Below are 22,415 nucleotides of genomic sequence, written 5' to 3' on the forward strand. Positions count from 1 at the left end.
ATCCTCCCTGTCCTGTCACGTTCCCTTCCCTCCTATCCCACAAAGGAGAGGGAGCCTCAATGTTGGAAGAGCTCAGCAAAGGGAAAAAGAAGACTTTTCTCATAGTGGCCACTTTAGAACAGGCCAGAGACATCCGTATCCTGGCTCCCATATCCTGCAGACACCATGACATGAGTACCACCACCCAACCTTCTGCCAGCCCACCACTCTGGTTTTGATCTGCCATTAAGTTTCCCCTAAAAAGTCTACTAAAATAGTGGTGGTGCGAAAGGGGGCAGTTTCTCAGCCCAAATCTTTTACATATATGACTTCATATAATTTTCATCACAATTTTATTCATTAAGAAAAATAAGTATTACAGTTATAACCATTTTAAGAGAAGAGCTAAAGTCCAGAGAGGTTTGAAACATTAGCTAAGCCAAGTGCAGTACAGACAGCTCTCCTTGCCTCCAGTCTGGGGGAAGGCTGAGAACTCACCAGGCAGGCCACCAGCACGGCATCACTGCTGTTCCTCTCTGATGGGGATCTGCAGAGCTCGATGAGACGTGACATACCTGCGTAAGACACAGGGAGAGCCTCGTGTTCTAGACATGAAGCCCCAGCCAGGCCGATCCCAAGGTGCTGACCTGCCTTACACACAGGGCCTCCATTAGTCCCTAATCTGCCGAGGAGGAGACTGAACTCACTTGGAGGAAAGCATGGTGGAGACTTTCTACTTCAGCTGGGAACAGACCCTGATCAGGGGCAGGAAGAGCTGGAGCATCAAAGTCAAACCCACAAGTGCCAGGACACTGGCCAAGACTGAGCTTAGTTAAAATGCAGTGGAGGTATTACCCGTCACTCTGAGAAAGAACTTCCAGTTTACGTACTTCTGGTTTTACCAGAACTGTTTAACCTCTATGTCGGTGCCAGAGGACCTTCCCAACTATGCTTTTTTTCCCCCTAATTGCCTATTTTAGTCAGAAAATGTATTGCAGTTAAAATTACCAAGAACTACAGACCCTACCAATGTTTCCCAGAGTTTTCCTGAGGAAAGGTTACCACCACAGCTGTTGACTCACCTCCCTGTTAAAACATTCTTTGACCTCCACCCCCATCCCCAGATACACATGGTCTATTTCCTGTGCCTACAAAATGGGCTTGACAAATAGCTCTATGATACTCCAAGGTAGATTTTTTTTTTCCATATCTGTCACCCCATGAGGCTGTAAGCCTGTGGTCAGGACATCATTGTATTTGATATTATATGCTTAGCATAAACTTAGCTTAGCTCTGAAAATATTTGTTAGGGAAATTACTAGGAATTTCATGAGTGAATTAATGAATGAATTAATGGCAAGTAAGTGAATTAACAAATAGGTTAATGACAGAATGAATTGGTGAGTAAATAAACAAATGAATGGATAAGTAAATGAATGAGTAAAAAAATACCTGAAAAAGTGAATAAATAAATAAATGAATGAGTGACTGAAAGAATGGGGTCCTCATTAACAGGGAGTCTGCAGGAGAGTGACTGTTCTGGCTAACTTTTGCCTTTCCAATTCTTTCTTCTTCTTTCTTCAGTTCCAAATTATAAACTAGACTAGAGGTTGTAGGCTGGACTTCCAGCATAACCCAGCAGCCAGAGAGAGGGGCTCACCCCAGCTAGTCCCTGCCCTATATCCACCAATGCCACCATGAAATCAGAGCTGTTTTCATCCCCAAATACCCCTCTCCATAAGCAGCATCACTCACAGTTGAGCCGCACGGCTTCCCGGGCCACATCTGGGTCACGGCTAAGACGGGCCAGGGTCACTGCAGCTTTCTGCTGTACTCTCTCACAGGCTGCCACTTCAGCTGGCGTCCCAGACCTTGGCTTCTCTGATAGCATGCCCATGATGAGCTGGACTCCTGGGCAGGAAGCAATAAACAGTTGGTACCCACCCCGAGCAATGGTGCCTTCCCCATGGGACCAGCTGGATCCATGTCTTTGGGCCTCAAGCAAAGGCTGTCAAATGACTCGCAGGGTCTCAACCAGAGGGTGCCCACCAGACGCAGCCACCTCTTTTCTTTTCCAATTCTATAGGGGTGTGCCTGATTCTATGCACCAAGTCACTGTACTGGGAAGGGGCATTTGGAGGACATCCTCATTTTTTAAATGCTATTCCTGAGCTTTTACGACATGCCTGGCACTGTGCTAAGTGCACAGTAAATGTGTGATCTCCTAAAACCTCCCAATAGCCTCATGAACTAGATACTATTAATTCCACATTGAGGTCCAGAGAGAGGGGATGCATCTCGCCCAGAGTCACACACTGGGTCCTTGGGGGAGCTGGTACTGGAACTCAGACAAGTCACATCTATCACCTCTTGGTCTCTGAGGCTGGCATCTGAGATAGGTCTAGAGGTGACAAGTCCCCTGGTAGAGGGTGACCAAAGTGTAGGCTGGAAAATCATTAGATCAAATATTTTTGAGCAATTCAAACACTGGAAGAAGGTGGAATACTGAGAACATGAGATTTTAGTCTGCCAAAAATCCTCCCACTTTCCCCTGAAACTAGACCTGTCTTCTGATTGTTCTACCCACATCTACTCCCACCTGGCAGCCTTTACCTTCCCTGTCTTTCTATAGAGGATGCCTGTTTCCCTTCTATTCTCCAACAGCTCATATCCTGTGGGTTTGTGGACAAATCTACATTCAGTGTAAGCCATTTCCCAACTGCCTCAGTCTGCACCCATTTTCCATAAAGATCCAGATTTTTTATCTCTAAAAAAAATCTCCTTCATAAATCTTTAAATTTTTTTATTTGTTCTTTTTAGGTATATGTGACAGTAGAGTATACCTTGATGGATTATACAAACATGAAGTATAACTTATTCTAATTAGGATCCCATTCTTGTGGTTGTACCTGATGTGGAGTTCCACTGGTCGTTTATTCATATATGAACATAGGAAAGTTATGTCTGATTCCATTTTTTCCTGTCTTTCCTCTTCCCATTAAACTCCCAAACTGACAATAGTAGGCCCACATTTCTACATAACAAGAAGCTTATTAGAAGTTCACTCTTTTAGACAATATAGAACCATTCTCTAGGTGAGTCCACTTCATGCATTTTTATTACTTGTCTGGATCCAGTAAACATCCAAGTTTGCAATCTGTGGGCTCCCAGAGTCCAGCCAGTGCAAACAGGCTTGCCCTGCCCAGACTTAGGAGTCCTACTGTTTTCCAGGGACCTCTAGCTGCATTGCCACCAAGGTGGATCTCTCAAATCCTGCCCCACTCCTGTAAATAGCCCCCTCATCAAAATCTCTTAGGCTAAACTCTGTGAGACTGCCTCTGCTCCCCAAAGAGCAGGGAGTTTAAGCAGTGCTGGCTCTATGCCAGATACTCTCCAGCATGCTTCCTGGGAACCCTCACATCATCCCTATCTGGCAGACATTACTATTGTTCCATTTTGTAAGTGGAAAGGCAGAGAGGTCAAACCATTAGCAAATAACTGAGTTCAAACCCATGCAATATAGCTCCAGTTCTCACACTGCCATCCACTGTGCCACCCCTGCTCTGGGGCATCATGCTATTGTGGCTGTCACACCCCAACCATGTAATCACTTTTGCCAAGGCAGGCCACCTTTCTGGATTGGGAGACCCTCTAGGATAAAGGCAGGGACTTATTTAACTGTTTTCATTGTTCACCACAATGCCAGGCACAGAGTAGGTCTTAGAAACTGGGGACTGAACAAGTCAAGCCAATAGCACTTTGCCAAACCTGAAACCCTCTATAGATGCTAGATATTCCAACTTCAAGTACACAGACCTGCCAGCCCACTCCCATTGATCTCTTGAGCGTAAGACTAAGTGCTGGAGGGAGTGGGCACAATTGATTCCACGCAGCCTCTCCTCCTGGCCTCAGCTGGCTCAGCACAGTTTCTCATTATTAGCTCAATCACAGAAAATTAACACAAAATGATGTCTTTCAATTAGTATTAAAGCAGTGGGGGGTGGGGAAGTGTATGTTTGTTAAGACGGCAGGGCAGCCTGCTAAAAGGGGGGTTCACAGGAGCAGCAGCAGCCAGCCCAGGCTCCCAGCTCATTCTGCCTCATTAGCGTCTCTGGTCTCCAACTGTCTGCTAATTGCTCCCTTATTTCCCAGTCACAGGAAGCCTCGCCACACCACTCCCTGCTCCCAGCTGCAAGGCATCCACCTTGTCCTCCGGCAGAGACAGACTAGATCAGCTCCCAGGCTGGGGACCTGGCCTCACCTCACCTCACCTGGACCTTGCAGAAGCGCTCACTTCAAGGTGGAATGGAGCAAGTGGGAGATCAGATGCTTTCGGAGCAGCAGAGGCATTAAGGCTGCCAACCTGCTGCCCGCCTCACCCCTTCCACACCCTTCAGCTCTCTACTGAGGCCAAATCTGCTGAGACCGGGACAATTTTAAGTTGGAATGTGTGTCTTGGTAGGGGTAGATTTTTTACTTTGGGGATCATGATGAAAAATCTGCTTTCTCCTCATCACCTTAGTTAAAACAGCAACCACCACCATGATCCCAATACTGGGACCATCTTGCCCCTTCCCTGATTTTTCCCTCATGGAACTATCACCATCTGGTATTCTGTATCTTCTCCTTCACTGTCTCTCTCAGTAGAATTTAAATCCATTGTTATAGTTTGCATATGAGGTGGCCCCTAAAAGGACATGTGTGAGGCAATATAGGAATGTTCAGAGGTGAAATGATTAGATTATGTAAGCTATAACCTAAACAGTGGATCAATCCACTTGATAGATTAATAATTTGTACTGTACTGGGTGGTAACTGTAGGTAGGTAGGGTGTGATTAGAGGAAGTAGGTCACTAGGAGTGTGGCTGTGGGGTTTATATTTTGTACCTGGAGTCAGTCTCTCTCTTTCTGTCTCTTTCTCTCTCTCTCTCCCCTAGTCACCATGATCTGAGCAGCTTTCCTTCACCATGCCCTTCCACCATGATGTTCTGTCTCACCTCAGGCCCAGAGCAATGGAGTTGGCCAGTCATGGGCTGAGCCTTTAAAACTGTGAGCTCAAATTAAACTTTTCCTCCTCTAAATGTTATTGTCAGGTATTTTGGTCACAGTGATGAAAAGTTAACACATCCATGAAGGCAAACAATTATTTATATATTGACCTGATTATACACAGAAGCACACATATATACACTCCTACAAATGCGGAGATGTGTACATATATATGTAGTTACACATAGGAAGGTATTCCCATAAACAAAGATTTGTGGTCCCGAATACCCAGATAATTCATACAGCATGTGCACTGCTGACAAGACATACCATTCTCCTGAACAATGTCAGAAGCACACTGCTCCAGAACAGACATGTTTGCCAAGATGGTCACAATCTGGAAAAGAGAATTGAGAAACTAAGAAAACAGTCACACAAGATTCAAACGATGCTCTCCATAAACAGGGCAGCTACAGCTTATTACTTATTACTTAGTGGTCGACAGTGTGAGAACTGGAGCTATATTGCATGGGTTTGAACTCAGTTATTTGCTAATGGTTTGACCTCTCTGCCTTTCCACTTACAAAATGGAACAATAGTAATGTCTGCCAGATAGGGATGATGTGAGGGTTCCCAGGAAGCATGCTGGAGAGTATCTGGCATAGAGCCAGCACTGCTTAAACTCCCTGCTCTTTGGGGAGCAGAGGCAGTCTCACAGAGTTTAGCCTAAGAGATTTTGATGAGGGGGCTATTTACAGGAATGGGGCAGGATTTGAGAGATCCACCTTGGTGGCAATGCAGCTAGAGGTCCCTGGAAAACAGTAGGACTCCTAAGTCTGGGCAGGGTAAGCCTGTTTGCACAGGTTAGACTCTGGGAGCCCATGGATTGCAAACTTGGATGTTTACCAGGTCCAGACAAGTAATAAGTGTCCTGTAGCCCAGAACTCCTTACTGTTCACCTCACCCCATCCTTCCACAGTATTTTCTTCCATCCGTCATCATGGGCTCCTGCCACCCAGGTGTAGTCCCCAGTGACTAATGCCTGTTCACCAGCATATGGCTCTAGGATGGTCCCCAAGGACCCCAGGACCCCAAACATAAAGAATAGCTTTGCCTTGGAAGAAGCTGGGTCCCAGGTGTCTTCATCCAGGGCCTCTCTGGACCCAACTCCTAAAATGCAGATAGATTAGACAGGTCACTGGTCCCTTGGTTTCCTCTGTACTGTCTTGTCCTCCTGAAACTTACCCCTGCCCTGGATCAGGATCCCCCCTCTCTCTTTCCATGATTCCCACCCCTGCCTACTTTCACATGAAATTAATGAAGACTATGGTCAAGGTAGAGAGCATTCATGTGAAGAGGCAACATTACACCCCAAGCATCAGGTATTATAAGGAATTGAATAAGAAATTTCATAGTCAGCTACACTTTATAAATTTCACTTATTGGTCAGGACTAGGTCTTCAGTAATGTGTCACAGACATCAGGTAGAGAGGCAGATTTGGTTACAATCTCATGAGCTGTAACCCATCCCACTGCCTGGCATAGTCAAGGGAGCTCAGCCCACTCACAGCACAAAAGTGGATTAAGGAATGGACCAGAAAGGGGTTCCCTACTGTACGAGGTGCCAGAACACCACTGGAATTTATTGAAAATGTGCTACCTGTTGACAGAGACCACCTGCAACAATGCTCCTGAAATAAGCAGCAAAATGAAAATTCACCCTTCTCTACAGAAGCAGACAGCACCCTCAAATGGTAATTTAAAAAATAATAAATTTTAAAAGACTCTTTGTGGATGGAGGCCTACTCTCCTGAATGCCCCTTCAAAGCCTCAGGCACAGGATAAGCAGATGCCATGCCTCCACCTCTGAGACAGCAATTGACAATCTCCAGAGGACAATTCAGGCAGTTTAAATTCTGAAACTGTATAGCAACTAGATGCTTACTAAGAAAGTAGTATGTAGATTTTAATTGCCTTAATATTGGCACATTACTCTAGATAATAAAGCATGTACACATCTCTTAAACAGAAAGGGAAAAGCTTGCCGTATTATTAGAACATCTCCCCTTCTCCTCTAGACATGTGCTAAAAAGGGACACCACATGCTGAGGCTGCTTCAGTACCCTGGGTAGCAGCCCCTTCCAACTCAGGCCTGGGCAGGGTCTGGGTGGGTAAGCAGGTCTGGAGTGGGCTGCCAGGGGAGGCACATGAGAATGCCCCGAAACCTTCATCCTAAAGCCAACCCTGTAGCACCCACTGCTTTATGAGGAAGTCACAAGCTCATGTTTGTATTTTACAAAGACAGTAGAAGAAAAGGAGGCTTCATTCTTAAAAGTTCTTTTTTTCTCCTTTCAGGACTGCGAGTGTTAATGGGTTGAGTAGAAGGCATTAGAGGGAAAAGATAAGTTAAATATGCAAAGGTGGAAGGTTCCTCAAGATGAACAAAGTGCACAGGCTTAAGAGGGACGGGCTACAAGAGCCATGTGGGCTCACAGTTCATCCAGTTTCTCTGAGCATAGCTTCTCTTCCCACCAGAAGGTCTGCTGTACTCCCAGCACCTCCAGCCTGGCCTCTCAGAGACACTTGCTTGACAAGAAGATTCATGACATAAGAAAGGAAAGAAAAGAGGAAAAAAGGAGTGAAGGAAGGAAGGAAGGAAGGAAGGAAGGAAGGAAGGAAGGAAGGAAGGAAGAGGGGAAAGGGGGAGGAAAGAAGGAAAAAGAAAACCTTTGTCTGAAGCAGCGGGTTCAAACATAGCAATTATCCTCCGTGTCAAAGGCTCCAGGTAGGTCTTTGTGTCAGACTAATTTAGATCCTGTTAATGAAAATTACTTCCTCTTTACAGAGTCTGTACCCCATGTGGTTTTCTGAGGTGCAGATGAAGTATTCAATTAAGCACAATTTGAATAAATGCCAATTATGTGCTGCTTTGAGTCTCCCTTTTGAAACATCTTTGTATGCACTGTGATATGGATGGGCAAGGGGTCACTGTTTCTCCTTGCAATCAAGCCCATGCCTGGGATTTTAGGGACAACTGGTCTACCTGGAAGGATACAAGCTAGCAATGCCATGGGGAAACAGAATATAGGAGCCAGGCAGACAGCTTCCCCTGGCCCAGGCTCATTCAGTTCAGTCTGATGGTGTTCAATTAAATCCTGTTTCTCCACACAATACTATTTCTCCTGTTCCCTCTATAGTTATTTGGTGAACACAGAGGACATTACCCTTGAGAAAGACCCTAGGGAGAGGCAATGTGGTTGAATGGCTAAGTGCATGGATCAGCCTAGGTTCAAATCCTGGGTCCATCACTTATTTTCCATATGACCTTAGCCATGTTACCTAAATTTCTGTGCCTTAGTTAATGAAAATATATGACCTTCTTATTGCAGCTGTAACAAATTACTGCAATCTTAGTGGCTTTAAAACAACATGATTTTATTATCTTATAATTTTGGAGGTCAAAAGTCATAAATGGATTTTAAGGAGCTGATATCAAGGTATTGAAAGTTCTGTATTTCTTCCAGAGGCTCTAGAAAAGGATCCATTTCCTTACTTTCCAGCTTCTAGGGGCATTTCACATTCCTTGCCTCCTAGCACCACATTACTATGACTCTCCTTCCCTGATCACTTGTTCTCTGACTCTGATCCTCCTGTCTGCCTATTAGAAGAGCCCATGTGATTACATTAGGCCCACCTATGTAACATTCCTATATCAAAATCCTTAATGAGTTGCTTGTGCAAAATGCCTTTTGCCATGTAAGGTAATTTATTTATCAGTTTTGAGATTAAAATATGGGCATCTTTGGTGGGGCCAGCATTATTTGGCATACCATAGGAGATTTTAAAAATATGTTATATAATTGTAATGAGTACTTGATGGGTTAATGTCCCATCAAGCACCCAGAATGTTTGTTAAATAAAATGTTTATAACCTGCCTATGGATAGCAGAGCCGGAAAGGACCCAGCATTGAAATACAGGGTCAAGGAGAACTAACTAACATAACACCAGTGCATATGGGGCTGAGCACCAAGAGTGAATACGAGATCACTCCCAAAAGGAAGAAAGGTCTTAGAGCTGGAGGAGCCCTTTGAACCAGAAGAACAACCAATATTGCATTCACTACCATCTGAAGATCCCAGGCTGTTAGTAAACTAGGCAAAGGACTCTTCTGGAGAGGCCCTGTAAGCACTAGACAAAGGACTTTTCTGGAGAGGCACTAGAAAGCAGGTAAATTCCAGACCATATTCTCTGTGCTTGCTTTGTCTTTGATTTAAAGGGAGGGGTTTCTGGAGTAAATCAGAACTGGATATGGTGATCCTGGGTTCCCCCAAAGCCTCTTCTTCATGTGCCAATAAAATTATCTATCCCTTTATGTGACTTACATTCCTTATCACCCCTCACACACTTGGTAACATGCCCACACACAAATGGAAGCAACACACTCCACAAGCTAATTCACACTGTGTAACATTCCCCACCACAATAACTACATTTCCTGACCCTACCTTCCTGTTCTAAAGCTGACATTCCCTGTCTCAGACCCACACCAATCAGTTTTACTACACATCCATGAGCCATACCTAATTGAGCATCTACTTTGATTCTCAGCATCTCAGGAGCATTATTCCATCTAATCATCATAATGACATGAGGAGGGAGGAAATGTTATGATCCTCATTACGTAGCAGAGCTAGGATTTGAATTCAGGCCTGCCTGAATCCAAAACTTGTGCTGGGTTCATATGTCATATATGTACATGACAAAGCTTTATAAATTATAGAGGACTTTTGAGATGTCAGTCAAAATTACAACTCCTAGTAATTGACATTTCTGATAAATAGACTCCTAATAAAAGATATTCAAAGAGGTCCCAGAAATGCTAAAATATCCGGTCATTTAAAAGTTCCATAGGAAGTATAGACAGCATCCTCAACTTCCATGAAGCACTCTCCAAAGATCACAAAAAGTCAGGCTCAGTAAAAGTCTCTGTGATGGAGTAGATGAAATAGCCAGGTACTTTCCAATCTTGGTCATCACTGTTTAATGGGCAGAGTCCAGAGGCAGTCCCTTTCTCACCACTGCCAAGTCTGTAGCTGGATTCCCTGGGCAGTATGGCCCCTAGGAAATACCTCCTAGCTTAAAAATCCCTTGTTAGGATGTTCTTGAAACCTGATCATATCCAGTTGCAGCCCACATGACCCTCCTCTAGATTAGCAGAAGCAGGTGGAAGAATCCTGACCCAATGCCCCTCACCACTGTTCACCCCAAGGGTGGGCATAGGACAGGCATGCCCAGTGAAGCTTTTGTTGGATAAATGAAGTGGACTCAGCTTGCTGAGATGATGGATGGGCTCTCACTGTCCAAACAGAGATGGACAAAGCATAGATCCAAGACCAAGAGGCTCAGCACAGGATTGGCGTCATCAACAGATTCATTACTGGAAGCCTTATGAGACATTTAATCTCCTAAGTATTTCAGGGGGTGGTGAGCACTTCAGAGCCTAATTTATCTTCTTTGTCTTCATTACAGAGAGTCCTCTGATCACCTTAATCCTCCCTCTGCCACAGGAAAGAGCCATTTGTTTCTTTAATGGGTGTGCTCTCACTAGTTAAGTGGTTGCTCAGAGCCAGGGCAAAAGGTGAAGCCATCCTGAGGACAGTGGGTGACATGCCTGGCTCAGAGAGGAGGACAGAGAAAACTCCCCACTCCAGATGCAAAGAGAACTGCTATCTGCCTACAGCTTATCCATATCCTACCCTGAGCCCTCTCCTTCCCAGCAATAAGTGAGGCTTCAAGAGGGGACTAGCCACTCCTGCAGAACAAAAGGGTATCTCAGAACCAAGCTGAAAGAGGCATGCCCATTTTTATAGATAAGTCACTCCTCTCTGGAAGTTCCTACTCAGTGCTGTGTGCCAACAATATTAATAACACTGAAAGTGGCTTCCATTCATTTAATAGTGTCGAGTGCCAGGACCTGTACCAAGAATTATATTCACTATTTAATTCTTATTTCAACTTTGCAAAGTATGTATTTATTTATTCCCATTTTAACAAATGAAGAAAAACAGACTTAATTGCCTAAAGTTACTCGATAATTAATAGCAGACAAGCTTTAAGTCCAGGTCATGCGACTCCAAAGTCCATGTTCTTAATGCCTCACTACTGGATCTTGTATGAAATGACCAGGGTAAGTCACAGGAGAGGCACTAGAAGGTGGAAGGATCTGAAGTCATGTTAGGCTGGTGCAACTGGGGGTATTTAGCTTAGGAAAAGAATATAAGGAAGATCACGTGGGTGGACCTTCCAGCTTCTTCCCAGTAACAAGGGGAGACATTGGGCATCATCCCCTCAGGAGACAGTCCATGAGCTGCCCACGGGGTGGCTCTCTTCATCTGTTCACACTAGCATACCTTGTCACTATGCGGGCTTGCCAACTCTAAGAAGTAATAAATTGGACTGGAGAGGAAGTCTGGAACCATATCATGAATGACTTGGAAGGCCCAGCTGAGGATTTTGAATAATTTACTGTTGGTACTTCTCCTTGGAGCACCAGGTTTGAAAAATAATGATATTCACTGTTTATTAAGAACTTACTAGGAGTTAAGAACTGTAGCAGGTCATTAGGTCCTAACATGTATTATCTCACTTACTTTCACAAAAGTTCTGCAAGGTAGACATTAATGTTCCAACTAATAGGTGAAAAAACACACACCCAAGAGGCTGTAACTTGATCAATGTCACCCATTTAATAAATGGTCTGTGCAAGATGAACACCCGGTCTCTGATCCCACGGCTGCATGTCTCCTCCCCTTCATGTTCAAAGATGGCAGCAGATGAGTCAAAGATCAAGCTCTAGGTCCAGTTAGCATTTAAATTTTGGCTAGCTGTCTGCCAACCATATGATTTAGGAGGCATCCCCTTAAGCCTCATTATTCCTATGCAATGGAACAACTATCACCAGCTTGATAATATTATCAGCACTCTCCTGTTCAAATGTGTGTACAGTAGAAATTTTTCTTTGGGAGTTTCTGTGGAAGTTTCCCTTCCACAGGTGATTTTGAGAGTAGGAAACAAAGATCAAGTGCCATCCCGCTTCTTCCCTTCATTCCACAAGCATTTATGAAACTTCACCAAGGGTGGGTAGAGGGCCTAAGAAATCCTGGAGAAGCACAAACAGGTCCCATGCTCTCAGGATGAAATTTTCTCATGAAATAATTAAAGAGGGATGAATATCATTAGACAGGTCAGTACTGTATTGTGAGGTATGGACTCTAAGAAAAAATCATTCCAGGGAGCTGAAGGCACTTCTCTAGAGATGCCAGGGTAGGAGCACACAAAGTTAAGACTGCTTCAGCTCAGAGATGAGACTGAAAGAACCAGATAAGGATGAGAGATTATATATGACAGGGATGAGCTAGGTTGGGAGTTAGGGGATCAGATACCTGGAAGAATTTATAGAGACCTAAAATCCATCCTGATCCACCCACCCCACCCTTGGTGGGGAAAGAAGAGGTGAAGCACAAGGTAGAATGGGATAAAATTCTAGAACATCACAGCTCAAACAGGCTTTGGAGGTTGCTCATTCAATGTCTTCAAAGACTTTTAGTAGTAAAACTTATTTCCCCAAACAAAAACCTACCTCAAATATATAAAATTACCTGTCATACTCATACATTGCTGGTGCAACCACTCTGGAAAGCAGTATGGAGATTCCTTGTAATGGAAATACCATTTGACCCAGTTATCCCACTCCTCAGCCTATACCCAAAGGACTTAAAATCAGCATACTACAGTGGCACAGCCACATCAATGTTTATAGCAGCTCAATTAACAATAGCTAAATTGTGGAACCAACCTAGATGTTCTTCAATAGATGAATGGATAAAAAAACTGTGGTATATATACCAATGGAGTTTTATTCAGCCATTAAGAATAAAATTATGGCATTTGCAGGTAAATGGATGGAGCTGGAGAATATCATGCTAAGTGAGATAAGCCGATCCCAAAAAACCAAAGGCCAAATGTTTTCTCTGATAAGTAGATGCTGATACATAATGGATGAGGGGGTTGATAAGGGAAGAATGGAGGAACTTTGGATTGGGCATAAGGGAATGAGGGGAGGGGGCAGAGGGTGGGAAAGATGGTGAAATGAGGGACATCATTATCCTATGTACATCCATGATTGCACATATGATGTAACTCTACATCACATACAACCAGAGAAATGAAAAGTTGTGCTCCATTTGTGTACAATGAATTAAATGCATTCTGCTGTCATGTGTAACTAAATAGAACAAATAAAAAAATTATCTGTCACAGTTGTAGAGGTTGAGGCTCAGAATCAAAGTCTGCCCAAAGACCATGTTCTTGCTTTTTTTTTTTTTTTTGTGTGTGTGTGTGTGTTAAGAAAAGAAACAATTAATTGCAGGGTACAATGTCAGATGGGCACTAACATGACTGGGACACAGATTTTGAGAGGAGGTCAAGGGACCCACCCATGGGTCTCTCTGCCTCTCCAGGGTGCACAGTCTGAATGGACACAGAAGAAGGTTGTGGAGTCATTAGCATGGACAAAGTGCAAAGTTCATACGGAGTCTTCAGGTCAGTGAAAGGACATTGAGAACATATTCATCTTCCCTCCCACAGAATGCAAAGTTCAAAGTTCCAGAAGAAGGCACTAACAGGACTGACCACATGTTGTCAGGCCAGGTCATCCTCCCCTACCCCAGAAACTGAGCACTGACCTCCTACCCTCTGTCCACATGGTGACAGCCCCTGGGCCTGGTCCCTCCTAAGCCTCTCACCTGGTCCCGGGTGTAGGGCGTGTCCACTCTCTGTTTGTCACTACAGGCCTCCAGGAGGACTCGGATGGCATTCAGCTGCAGAAGCATCTCACAGGCCATCGTGTCAAAGAAGGTAATGTTGGCAAGGGCCGCAGAGGCCAGTAGGAAGACTTCCCCAGACGAGGCCTCTTGGCACAGTTCTGGATGGTGAAGAGGAAGAAAACAGTTTCGATGCCGAGTACTTTCATCCCAGTTACCTCATTTGGTTCTCAGTGTCTCTGGGAGATAATTTGTGTGGGTGTTATAATACCCATTTTTACAGATGAGGAAAGGAGTTATTAGAGGGAAATGTATCTGTCTACATTGGTGGCAGGGCTGGGATTGGAAGAGTGATGTTTGCTCATACACTATTTACTGAGTGAACACTGTGTCAGACACAACTGGTATTTTGGGCTGGCCTGATGCACAAAACAGAGCACACCCTTGCTGAGCTTACTCTATCAGTGGGAAAATTAATTTAAAAAAATTACTATAAATAATTTCAAATTTGATAAATATGAAGGAGAAAATGAATGAGTGCTAAGATAGAAACTAAGTAGAGCCCACTGGGATACATAAGGAAGATGTCCCTAAGGAGGTGACTTCACAGCTGAGACCTTAATGGAGGAAAGGGGCCTGTCATGAAAATATATGAAGAATATTCTGGACTAAAGAAATACAAGTGCAAAGGCTGAGAGGCAGGAAAGAACGTCCAGCCCATTTGTGTCTTCAGAAATGTAAACCAAACTGCTACTGAGTTTGCCTTAAGGAAGAATCTAAAGTTAAAACATGGAGAGTCTACCTCTCCAGCTGCCATCAGCAGAGCTATATTACTTCCTTTTGGTCCCTAGTCAAGAGTCATCTGGCTGCAGAAAAGTCCTATACCAAGCTCCTGAATGTCGGTTTCTTTCTCTCTGGTCCTAGTGGCCATAGCTGTGCCCTAACCAAATGCCCTCACTTACCATTTGTAATTCCATTAAGGGTCTCCAAGGGGAACTGTGCTATCCCTCATCATCCAGCCCATTCCCCCATGGGCTCCACAGAACCTCCAATGGGCTACTCTAGCAGGAAGAGGTAGCGAAGGGCTCTGTCCATGGTACTGCCCATCCCAATGGACCTGGCTTTCGACCTGCAGCTCCAACTTGATTACTAATCAAGGTGCTTCAGTCCAGGACTTCTCCAACTAATAATACTTTCACAAAACCATAGGAGTAAAGGCCACACTTCAAGAAAATAGCCCCAGCAGAGAAAGAAAGTTTAGCAGTCAGAGTTGAGCTGTATTCCATCCTGGCCCCTAGTTCTTGCTTCCAGACAAAGAGTCTATGCTGCCAGGTTCTGACACTGTAATGCCACCTCTTGGTACCTTCCAGTGAAATCTGGACTACCCAAAAAGGGACAGATAACCGCATTAGCCAGACACCTGTGGTGCACTTTAAGTAATGAGCACCCTCAACCCATAAATGGTTATCCCTGTTTATTTATGTGGAAGATGAGCCTCAGAGAAATGATCAGAGCTGTTACCATTTATTCAGTGTTGTATAGCTGTAAAACTGCCATACAGTTTTTACATCATTAAGTCATTTAATCCTTATAGTGATCCTTTTTTTTTATGGTACTAGGGAATTAATCCAGAGGCACTTTACTACATCCTTAGCCTATTTTTTTTTTTGAGACAAATTCTCACTCATTACTGAGGGTCTTGCTAAGTTGCTGAGGCTGACCTTGAACTTGCAATCCTCCTGCCTCAGCCTCCAGAGTCACTGGGATACAGGAGTGTGCTACCACACCGAGCAACAATCCAATTTTTATTATACACTTTATAAATGAAAGAACATTTGAGGATTCAAATTTTAAGTGGTTTGCCTGGGGTCTTCTGGACAGTAAGTGATGATTGGAGGCTAGGATCAAATGCATATCTGTCATCCAACCCCTTTCAGGCTAACCTCTCTACATCTAGGCCTTGGTGGAGCCTACAGAAATCAACTGACCAACTTTGCTGCAAAATTTCTTCTAGGTCCAAACACTCACCTTCATTCTCATGCCGTTGCCATTACTGCCGACACAGCAATTACTAACATAACTGTCTAAGTGCCTTTTAATTTTGCTTCACACTTATTTGAACTACAGACTGAGTCACCTGGGATGTGTTAGGAAGATTAAATTGAGGATTCCAGTGACTCATTTATAAATGTTTCCAGGGAATGGCAAGAAATTGGAGGGCTATTTCCCACCAAAGAACAGAACTCTGGCTTTCTGCCCAAAACATATATTCCATCTGCTAAACCTCAGGGTGGGCTCTACCATGCATCTTCATCAAGATGAAATAAATAGGAAGACTCCCATAGGGAGAAATCTTGTCTGGACAAAGAAGCAGGAATGAGCGCACCACAACAATGAAAGGTTGTTTGGATTATATGTGTTTTGGTGTATTTGTTTTATTATCTGAAGACATTTACAAATAGGGAGATTTTTATATATAATTTAGAATTTGTGCACTATCTTTAAAGATCTAGACCTCTCCTATATGACCCACAATCAGCTGGAGTCCACTTGATACAGAATTCAGACCCCTTTATTCTCCCCTTCTATCTAGCTCTCAATAGGAAATGCAACTTTTGTATTTCCTATGGGGCTCTGATGAGCATTTAAGTTTGACACTTCATGCATGAATCCTAATACTATTATGGGCCCTTGAGAAAGTTCCTCAACTTCTCCAGGCCTACACTTCTCTTACAGAGTGTGCATTGAACTCTGTGGTCTCTTGAGTTTCCATCTAGTTAAGACCTTCAATAATTGACTTCTGTATCTTCTTGATTTGAAATTGATGTGAATGGTACTAAATCAATATCTCCCAGGCTAGCCTGTGGGTGCCATTTCCCCTGTGACTACAATCAGCCTCAAAGTCAACCTAATTTATGCTCACTATGTGTAAAGTACTGGAAGAGGTTAAGATTCTATGGCTAGAAGTTCCTTGAGAGAAATGGATTGCAATTCTTCATTTTATATATTACGAAAGTTATAAAGTGAACTTTACAACATGGAAGAATCCCATCACTGCCTGCAAGAGGTTGCTGACCAATATCTATTTATTGAATAGTTGAATGAAAAGTTGGAACCCAAACCTAAGTGTTCTGACTCCCAGTCAGGTTCTATGCTGCCCCTTAATACATGCTATTCTAGATATTCCAAGTCCTGGTCTGGTGACCTCAAACGCTAACCCTACATTTTCTGATTAATTAATTTTCATTTAGTTTAATGAGATACGGATATATAGATGGTGACAGAAAAAGGAAGTAGAAACAGAGGTCACTGTCAGCACTTTTTTTAAAGAAAGGAAGTAATTTGCAACACAAGTTCCCTGAGGATTGCATCCAGGTGAATCCTTCCAGTGTCTGCAATTTAATGAAGAAAATCTAGAGAAAAAGAATATTCCAGATAATAACTTATGATTCTCCTGCCAGGAGTACACATCCACACAGAGGTCCTAGAAGAGTCAATACTTTCAATGTCCCATGATATGAGACCAATGGTGGAATCCCACCACCACAACCTGCAACAGGTTGTGGTAAGCATGTTCTCTCTGAGATGTCACCTGCTCCAGTCATTACTGCCAAATTTGTTAAGTACAATGATATTTTAGGAACAAAGCCTATCAGAGTCTCTCTGGAAAACTTTCAGTCCCCCTGCTCCCTGGACTCCCTCTGAAAGGCCATTTAATCCCAACCTGACAGCAACTCAAGTTGCTTCTTAGAGGACTGTGTGACATTTTAACAGGAGACTTCACAATGGAGCTCTGTAAAGCCTTACTCTGCTCCTTTAGTGGTGGGGCTTCAGCAAGTGTGGCCATTGATGCAGAGACATTTGGGATTTGGTGAGCAACAGACAGGAGGCTTTCCTGAAGACAACTGTGCCAATGCCCTCTCACCCCCCAGCCCAGGAAGACTCACTGACAAGAGCTGTCACGATCTCCTCCATGCTCTCCAGGAAGCTACTGAGATGTTGGGTAAAAGGCAGATGTGGGGAGGTGACTTGGGCCACAACAGCTGCAGCCTCAGCCCGCGTGGCCTCTGAGTGGCTGTCGTCAGTCAGGATGTCGGCCAAGCACAGAACACCATCCACCTGCAGATGGAGAAAGGTAGCTTCCCTGTACATCCTGAGAGGCACCACTGCTTGTGACAGTAGTGAGATAGATTCAGACCCCCTACATGGCCATCGCTGGCTTCTGGTGACAGCCCAGGATCCAGTGTGCAGCCAGGGTGATACAGTCCCCTAATTGATCCAATCTCTGGCACCTGTAGGCCTCTCCTTGAGTCCAGCAGAAATCAATGACCTCCCATGGGCTTTGGAGATACAGACATCAAGCCAAGTGTCCAGGGACTAGACAATGATCATCCACCACAGTAAAATGTAGTAGAAAGAACTGTCACCTAGGAATCTCCTATCCCCAAATTCCAATCCTGGTATTTTCCATGCTGCCTGACTTGGCATTAGTCACTCAACTTCTCTGAGCCTATTCCATCTCTCTTCAACAGGGTGTTGGGGAATTAAAGGAAAAAAAAAAAAAAAAAGCAGGCAATGCCTGATCTAGAAGAGATATTTGAGAAATACTGGCTCCCTCCTCTTCTTTAGATTTAGCAGCAGTCTGAGCTCAATGTGTTCCTTCTCTGCCTAGTCCTCTCTCATCTGCCCCATAGAAAGGGGACGGCTTCCGTGGAAGACTTATTCTTTCTGCTCAACCAGGGAGGTACAGACCTGGTGAGACATAATTGCCAGATAAAGACTTCCATTTCTCAGCTCTTCTCAAGTCAGACCTGCTCTTAGGATAATAATAGCTTTTGCTTACTAAGTGCTTACAGCGTACCAGGTTCTATACTAAGTGGAGTGTATATGTTATTATACCAGTGATTCCTTACAATAGGCTGCTGAGATTGGGCAAGGAAACTGAGACATAGAAAAGGTTAATTGACATGCCCAGAGAGTTAACTCTAAAAGTTATTGGTTTGGGTGTTGAACCCAAATGGTCTGACTTCAAAACCTGGTATTGTATAGAAATATATTGGAGGCAAAGTTCAGTTGATGACAACTGTGTATATGTTGCTGATGCTGTAAATTACTTTTAATGAAGAAAATTGTATTTTTAAAAAATGAGTTTTGAACAGGACATTATACTCTCATCCTGAGAAGTGTCACCTGAGCAGAACTCAACTTTCACAAATGGTTTAGATGAGACTTGGAGAAAAAGGGGACAATAGTTTGTCACAGTTAACTCAGTAGTGCTACTACAGTCCCTCAAATGCCCCTGGGCACCAGCCTGCCTGAGAATCCTGCCACCGAGCACCAAAGAGACCTTCCCTGATCATGAGTGTGTGATAGAGATTGGGCAGGAGAAGAGGAAGAGAAGCCTGTGCTGATGCTCCCCACACCTGCCTCTGCCCTGAGCCTCCTGTCCCTGTATTCTTACTTCCTGCCACTCAGTTCCAGTGGGTCTCCAGAGGTCTGACTTTTGTTTGACTAATTACCACCACTGAGTTCTGTGCCTCCCTTAAATGGCTCTTGGGAGCTGTAAGGTCCATTAGCTGTGAAAGCCTTTGGCAATCTCAGACTCAAAGGAGACAAATGTGGAAACAGGAGCCCAGGGAACTGTCCGCAATAAAACTCACCTGGATGTGCTTAATAAAAGGGAGCAAACAGCAGCCAGTCGGCCCCTGGCAGGACTGGATCCATGCCAGGTGCTTGACTAACAGGCCCTTGGAGAGGGGCCTTGTTTGGGCCCAGGGAAGGAAACAGGGACTGCTCTGGGCCTAGAAACAGGAAGCAGCCCTACTGCCAACATAAGAAACCTCTTAATCACCTGGCCCTCATCCCCTTTCCTCCTCCCTGTACAAATCAAGTCTGTTGCTAAGGAGCTACAGCATCTCTAATGAGGACATTTCTCAATCAATACGGTCTTCCTGATCTCATCGTGGTTGCACATAGAGTTGCTATCCTGGTCCCTCATTCAGCTGGCAACACCAGTCTGACCCAAACTAGAATCCTGTCCTGGTTCCCAGCACATGCTTGGAGATAGACCAATCTGAACACATCAGAGAGCCCAAGGAGTTGATGGTCCCCAGCCTGGTGCCACCTAGGACCCATACACCACGCCTGCTTCCCAGCCCAAAATGCTGCTCTGCAATTTCCGTGAGCACATATTGTGTGCCAGATCTTGTGCTGCAGCAATGGCGATCTGTGGGGAGGTATCCCTGCAGTGCAGGAGGTGACTCACATCCACAGATAGCATCTTGTGACTGCGTGACTTGGTGCTCTATAGAGAGGCCTCTTGGAAGCCACTCCTAACTTAACTGAGTCCACACTCCAGCAGGGGAGGTGGCCCACTTTTGAGCTGCCATGCCCAGGTATGTCTGCTACGGTCATGGAATTTATCACACTGAAGGGCCCTGTTTCTCCAAGTGGGGTGGTGGCCCAACTGCATAAAATTCACCACAGATTCTTTAAAAGACAGTCCCAGCCCCCACCCAGACCTATTCCACCAGAATCTGGAGGAGGCAGGAATCTGCTTGTTAACATGGCCACACTGAATTTTATGCTCCAGCAATTTGGAGAAACATTACTGTGTTGTGGCTCTCAGTTTTTGTCTGTCTGGCTCCCATGTCCTTTTGCCAGCCCTGCAAGCCTGGGGACCACAGCTTGTTCACTTTTGGGCTGCTTCGGGCCTGGTATGTGTTGGGCTTTCAGTAAATGGGAAACAAATGCAGGGAAGTAAAATTTGACCTAAGACTTGAGGACACACTGTAGACTTGAGGTCTCCCTGTAGACCAGTAAAAGCAGAGAAATGGCAAGGCAGATGGAGGATATTGGGAGCAAAGGCAGTCAGCAGAGAGGACAGCCCTGGAGAAATAGCCAACAACAAAACATAAATCCCACAGATGCGTGACCCCAGGAAAGTGACCCCAGCCTGATGTGAACCCTGATTTTTTTTGTTGCCCTTTGTTTTTCTAGAGGATCTGTGGGGTTCTGGTTTTACAATTACCAATTGCCTGTTGTTTTGCATTCCTTCTAAATTTGTTAACTATGCTTCAGATCTCTTCTAGTAGTGTACCACTTATGAAATATATCATCCCTTCAAAACAGTATATACATGTATATGTATATATACAATATATAATTTACAAGGGATAACAAATAATAAAATGAACATTCACATATGTATGTCTATACCTCATATCCAGAAATTCTAATCTTAGAATTAAAATCAAGAAAGCCCCCCCACACCTTTCTTAATCTCATACCTTTGCTTTCACCTGTTGGATAGGCCATTATCCTGATTTTCGTGTTTATTATATCCTTGTTTTCTTCAGTTATTGCATGTGTATATTGTTTAGTTTTACAAGGTTTTGTAACTGATGCAAGTGGTATCATACTGAATAAACCAATTTGCTTTCTTCCCCAGATAGACTTCTTATAAAACTCTTTTCTGTCATTGCACATGACTATGGTCCATTTATTTTCACTGTGGTATGGTATTTTGCTATATAAATTGATTACAATTCATTTATCCATTCTTCTGTCAATGAGCACTTGACTGGTTTCCCAGTTTCTGCTACAATGGACAGTGCTTCTAAAAATACCTTCTAAATGTTTTCTGGTGAATAAATGCCAGTTTCACTAGGGGTCTCAATCTAGGAGTGGAATTCCTAGGGCACAGAATTTACACATCTTTGTTTTGCAACATGATCTGAGCAGCAATTTATACTCTCAACAGCAATATATTAAGGTTATTTAACTCTTTATCAGTTCTTGGTTTTTTCAAGTTTTTTAATTTAATGGGTATAAACATTGTATTTACCAATGAGATTGAGACTCTTTGTATCATTTTTCTTTGCTTTGTCTTGGCTTTTGTTTATTGCAAGTTGGATTTCCTCTACTATGAATTGCCTATTCATAAGTGACTTTTCATAGGGGCCAAATTTCCTTGGCCTTTGGTTCCGATGCTGCTGACCTGCCACTTAGCCTACTACCAGCAGGCTGCTACCAGTCCAAGTTGACCTCTGTATCCACTGGCATCTCAGTAGTTCCAACTCAGTGCAGCTCACCATAGTGTGGGGGTGGAGGGGTACTGAAGAACTTACACTCCTGGGCTGTGGGCTCTCCAGCTCCCGAGCCAATTCCTACAGTATTAAGGTAAGCACAGATCCTGGATTCAGAATTCTGCCTCTGTCCTTTACCAACTGAAAGATTTTATTACCAACTTTGAGTTTCTAAAAATTGGGGTGGAAATACCAATCTCAAAGGGCTTTTGGTTTTTCTTATAAAATGGAAATAAAAATAGCAACCTCAGAGGACTATTAGAATCATTAAATGGGAGACTGAATATACAATGCCTGCCACATGGTAGCAACATCATTCCACCCATCCCTACCTGGTCTCCTCATCTCTACTAGAATTGGGGCCCTGAGACCTAACTCTTCTCACTTCTGTCTGCTTCAGCCTCCTTATTGACTTTTCTCCAGGACCCTTTCTGCAGATTCCTCTGGGACTGAAACTCCACTGAGAAACAGCCTTTTGGGTAGTGTGTTAGTTTTCCATCACTGTGACAAAATACTTGAGAAAATCTACTTCAAAG

The 22,415-nt window shown here is 43.9% G+C and overlaps 1 protein-coding gene across 1 annotated transcript in view; it reads right to left on the reverse strand.

The window, feature by feature from the left end:
* The window catches only part of Insc (INSC spindle orientation adaptor protein), a 126,887-nt gene that overhangs the window by 5,068 nt on the left and 99,404 nt on the right, over nt 1–22,415 (reverse strand). Inside the window, exons 8-12 of the mRNA XM_047517151.1 lie at nt 17,740–17,911; nt 13,775–13,953; nt 5,299–5,365; nt 1,735–1,890; nt 478–554 (exon numbers count right to left, since the gene is read on the reverse strand). Coding sequence (XP_047373107.1) covers nt 478–554; nt 1,735–1,890; nt 5,299–5,365; nt 13,775–13,953; nt 17,740–17,911 — 651 coding nt within the window. The remainder of the gene's footprint in view (nt 1–477; nt 555–1,734; nt 1,891–5,298; nt 5,366–13,774; nt 13,954–17,739; nt 17,912–22,415) is intronic.

The sequence above is a fragment of the Sciurus carolinensis genome, chromosome 11, assembly GCF_902686445.1.
Source record: "Sciurus carolinensis chromosome 11, mSciCar1.2, whole genome shotgun sequence".
In the NCBI taxonomy this organism is placed as follows: domain Eukaryota; kingdom Metazoa; phylum Chordata; class Mammalia; order Rodentia; family Sciuridae; genus Sciurus; species Sciurus carolinensis.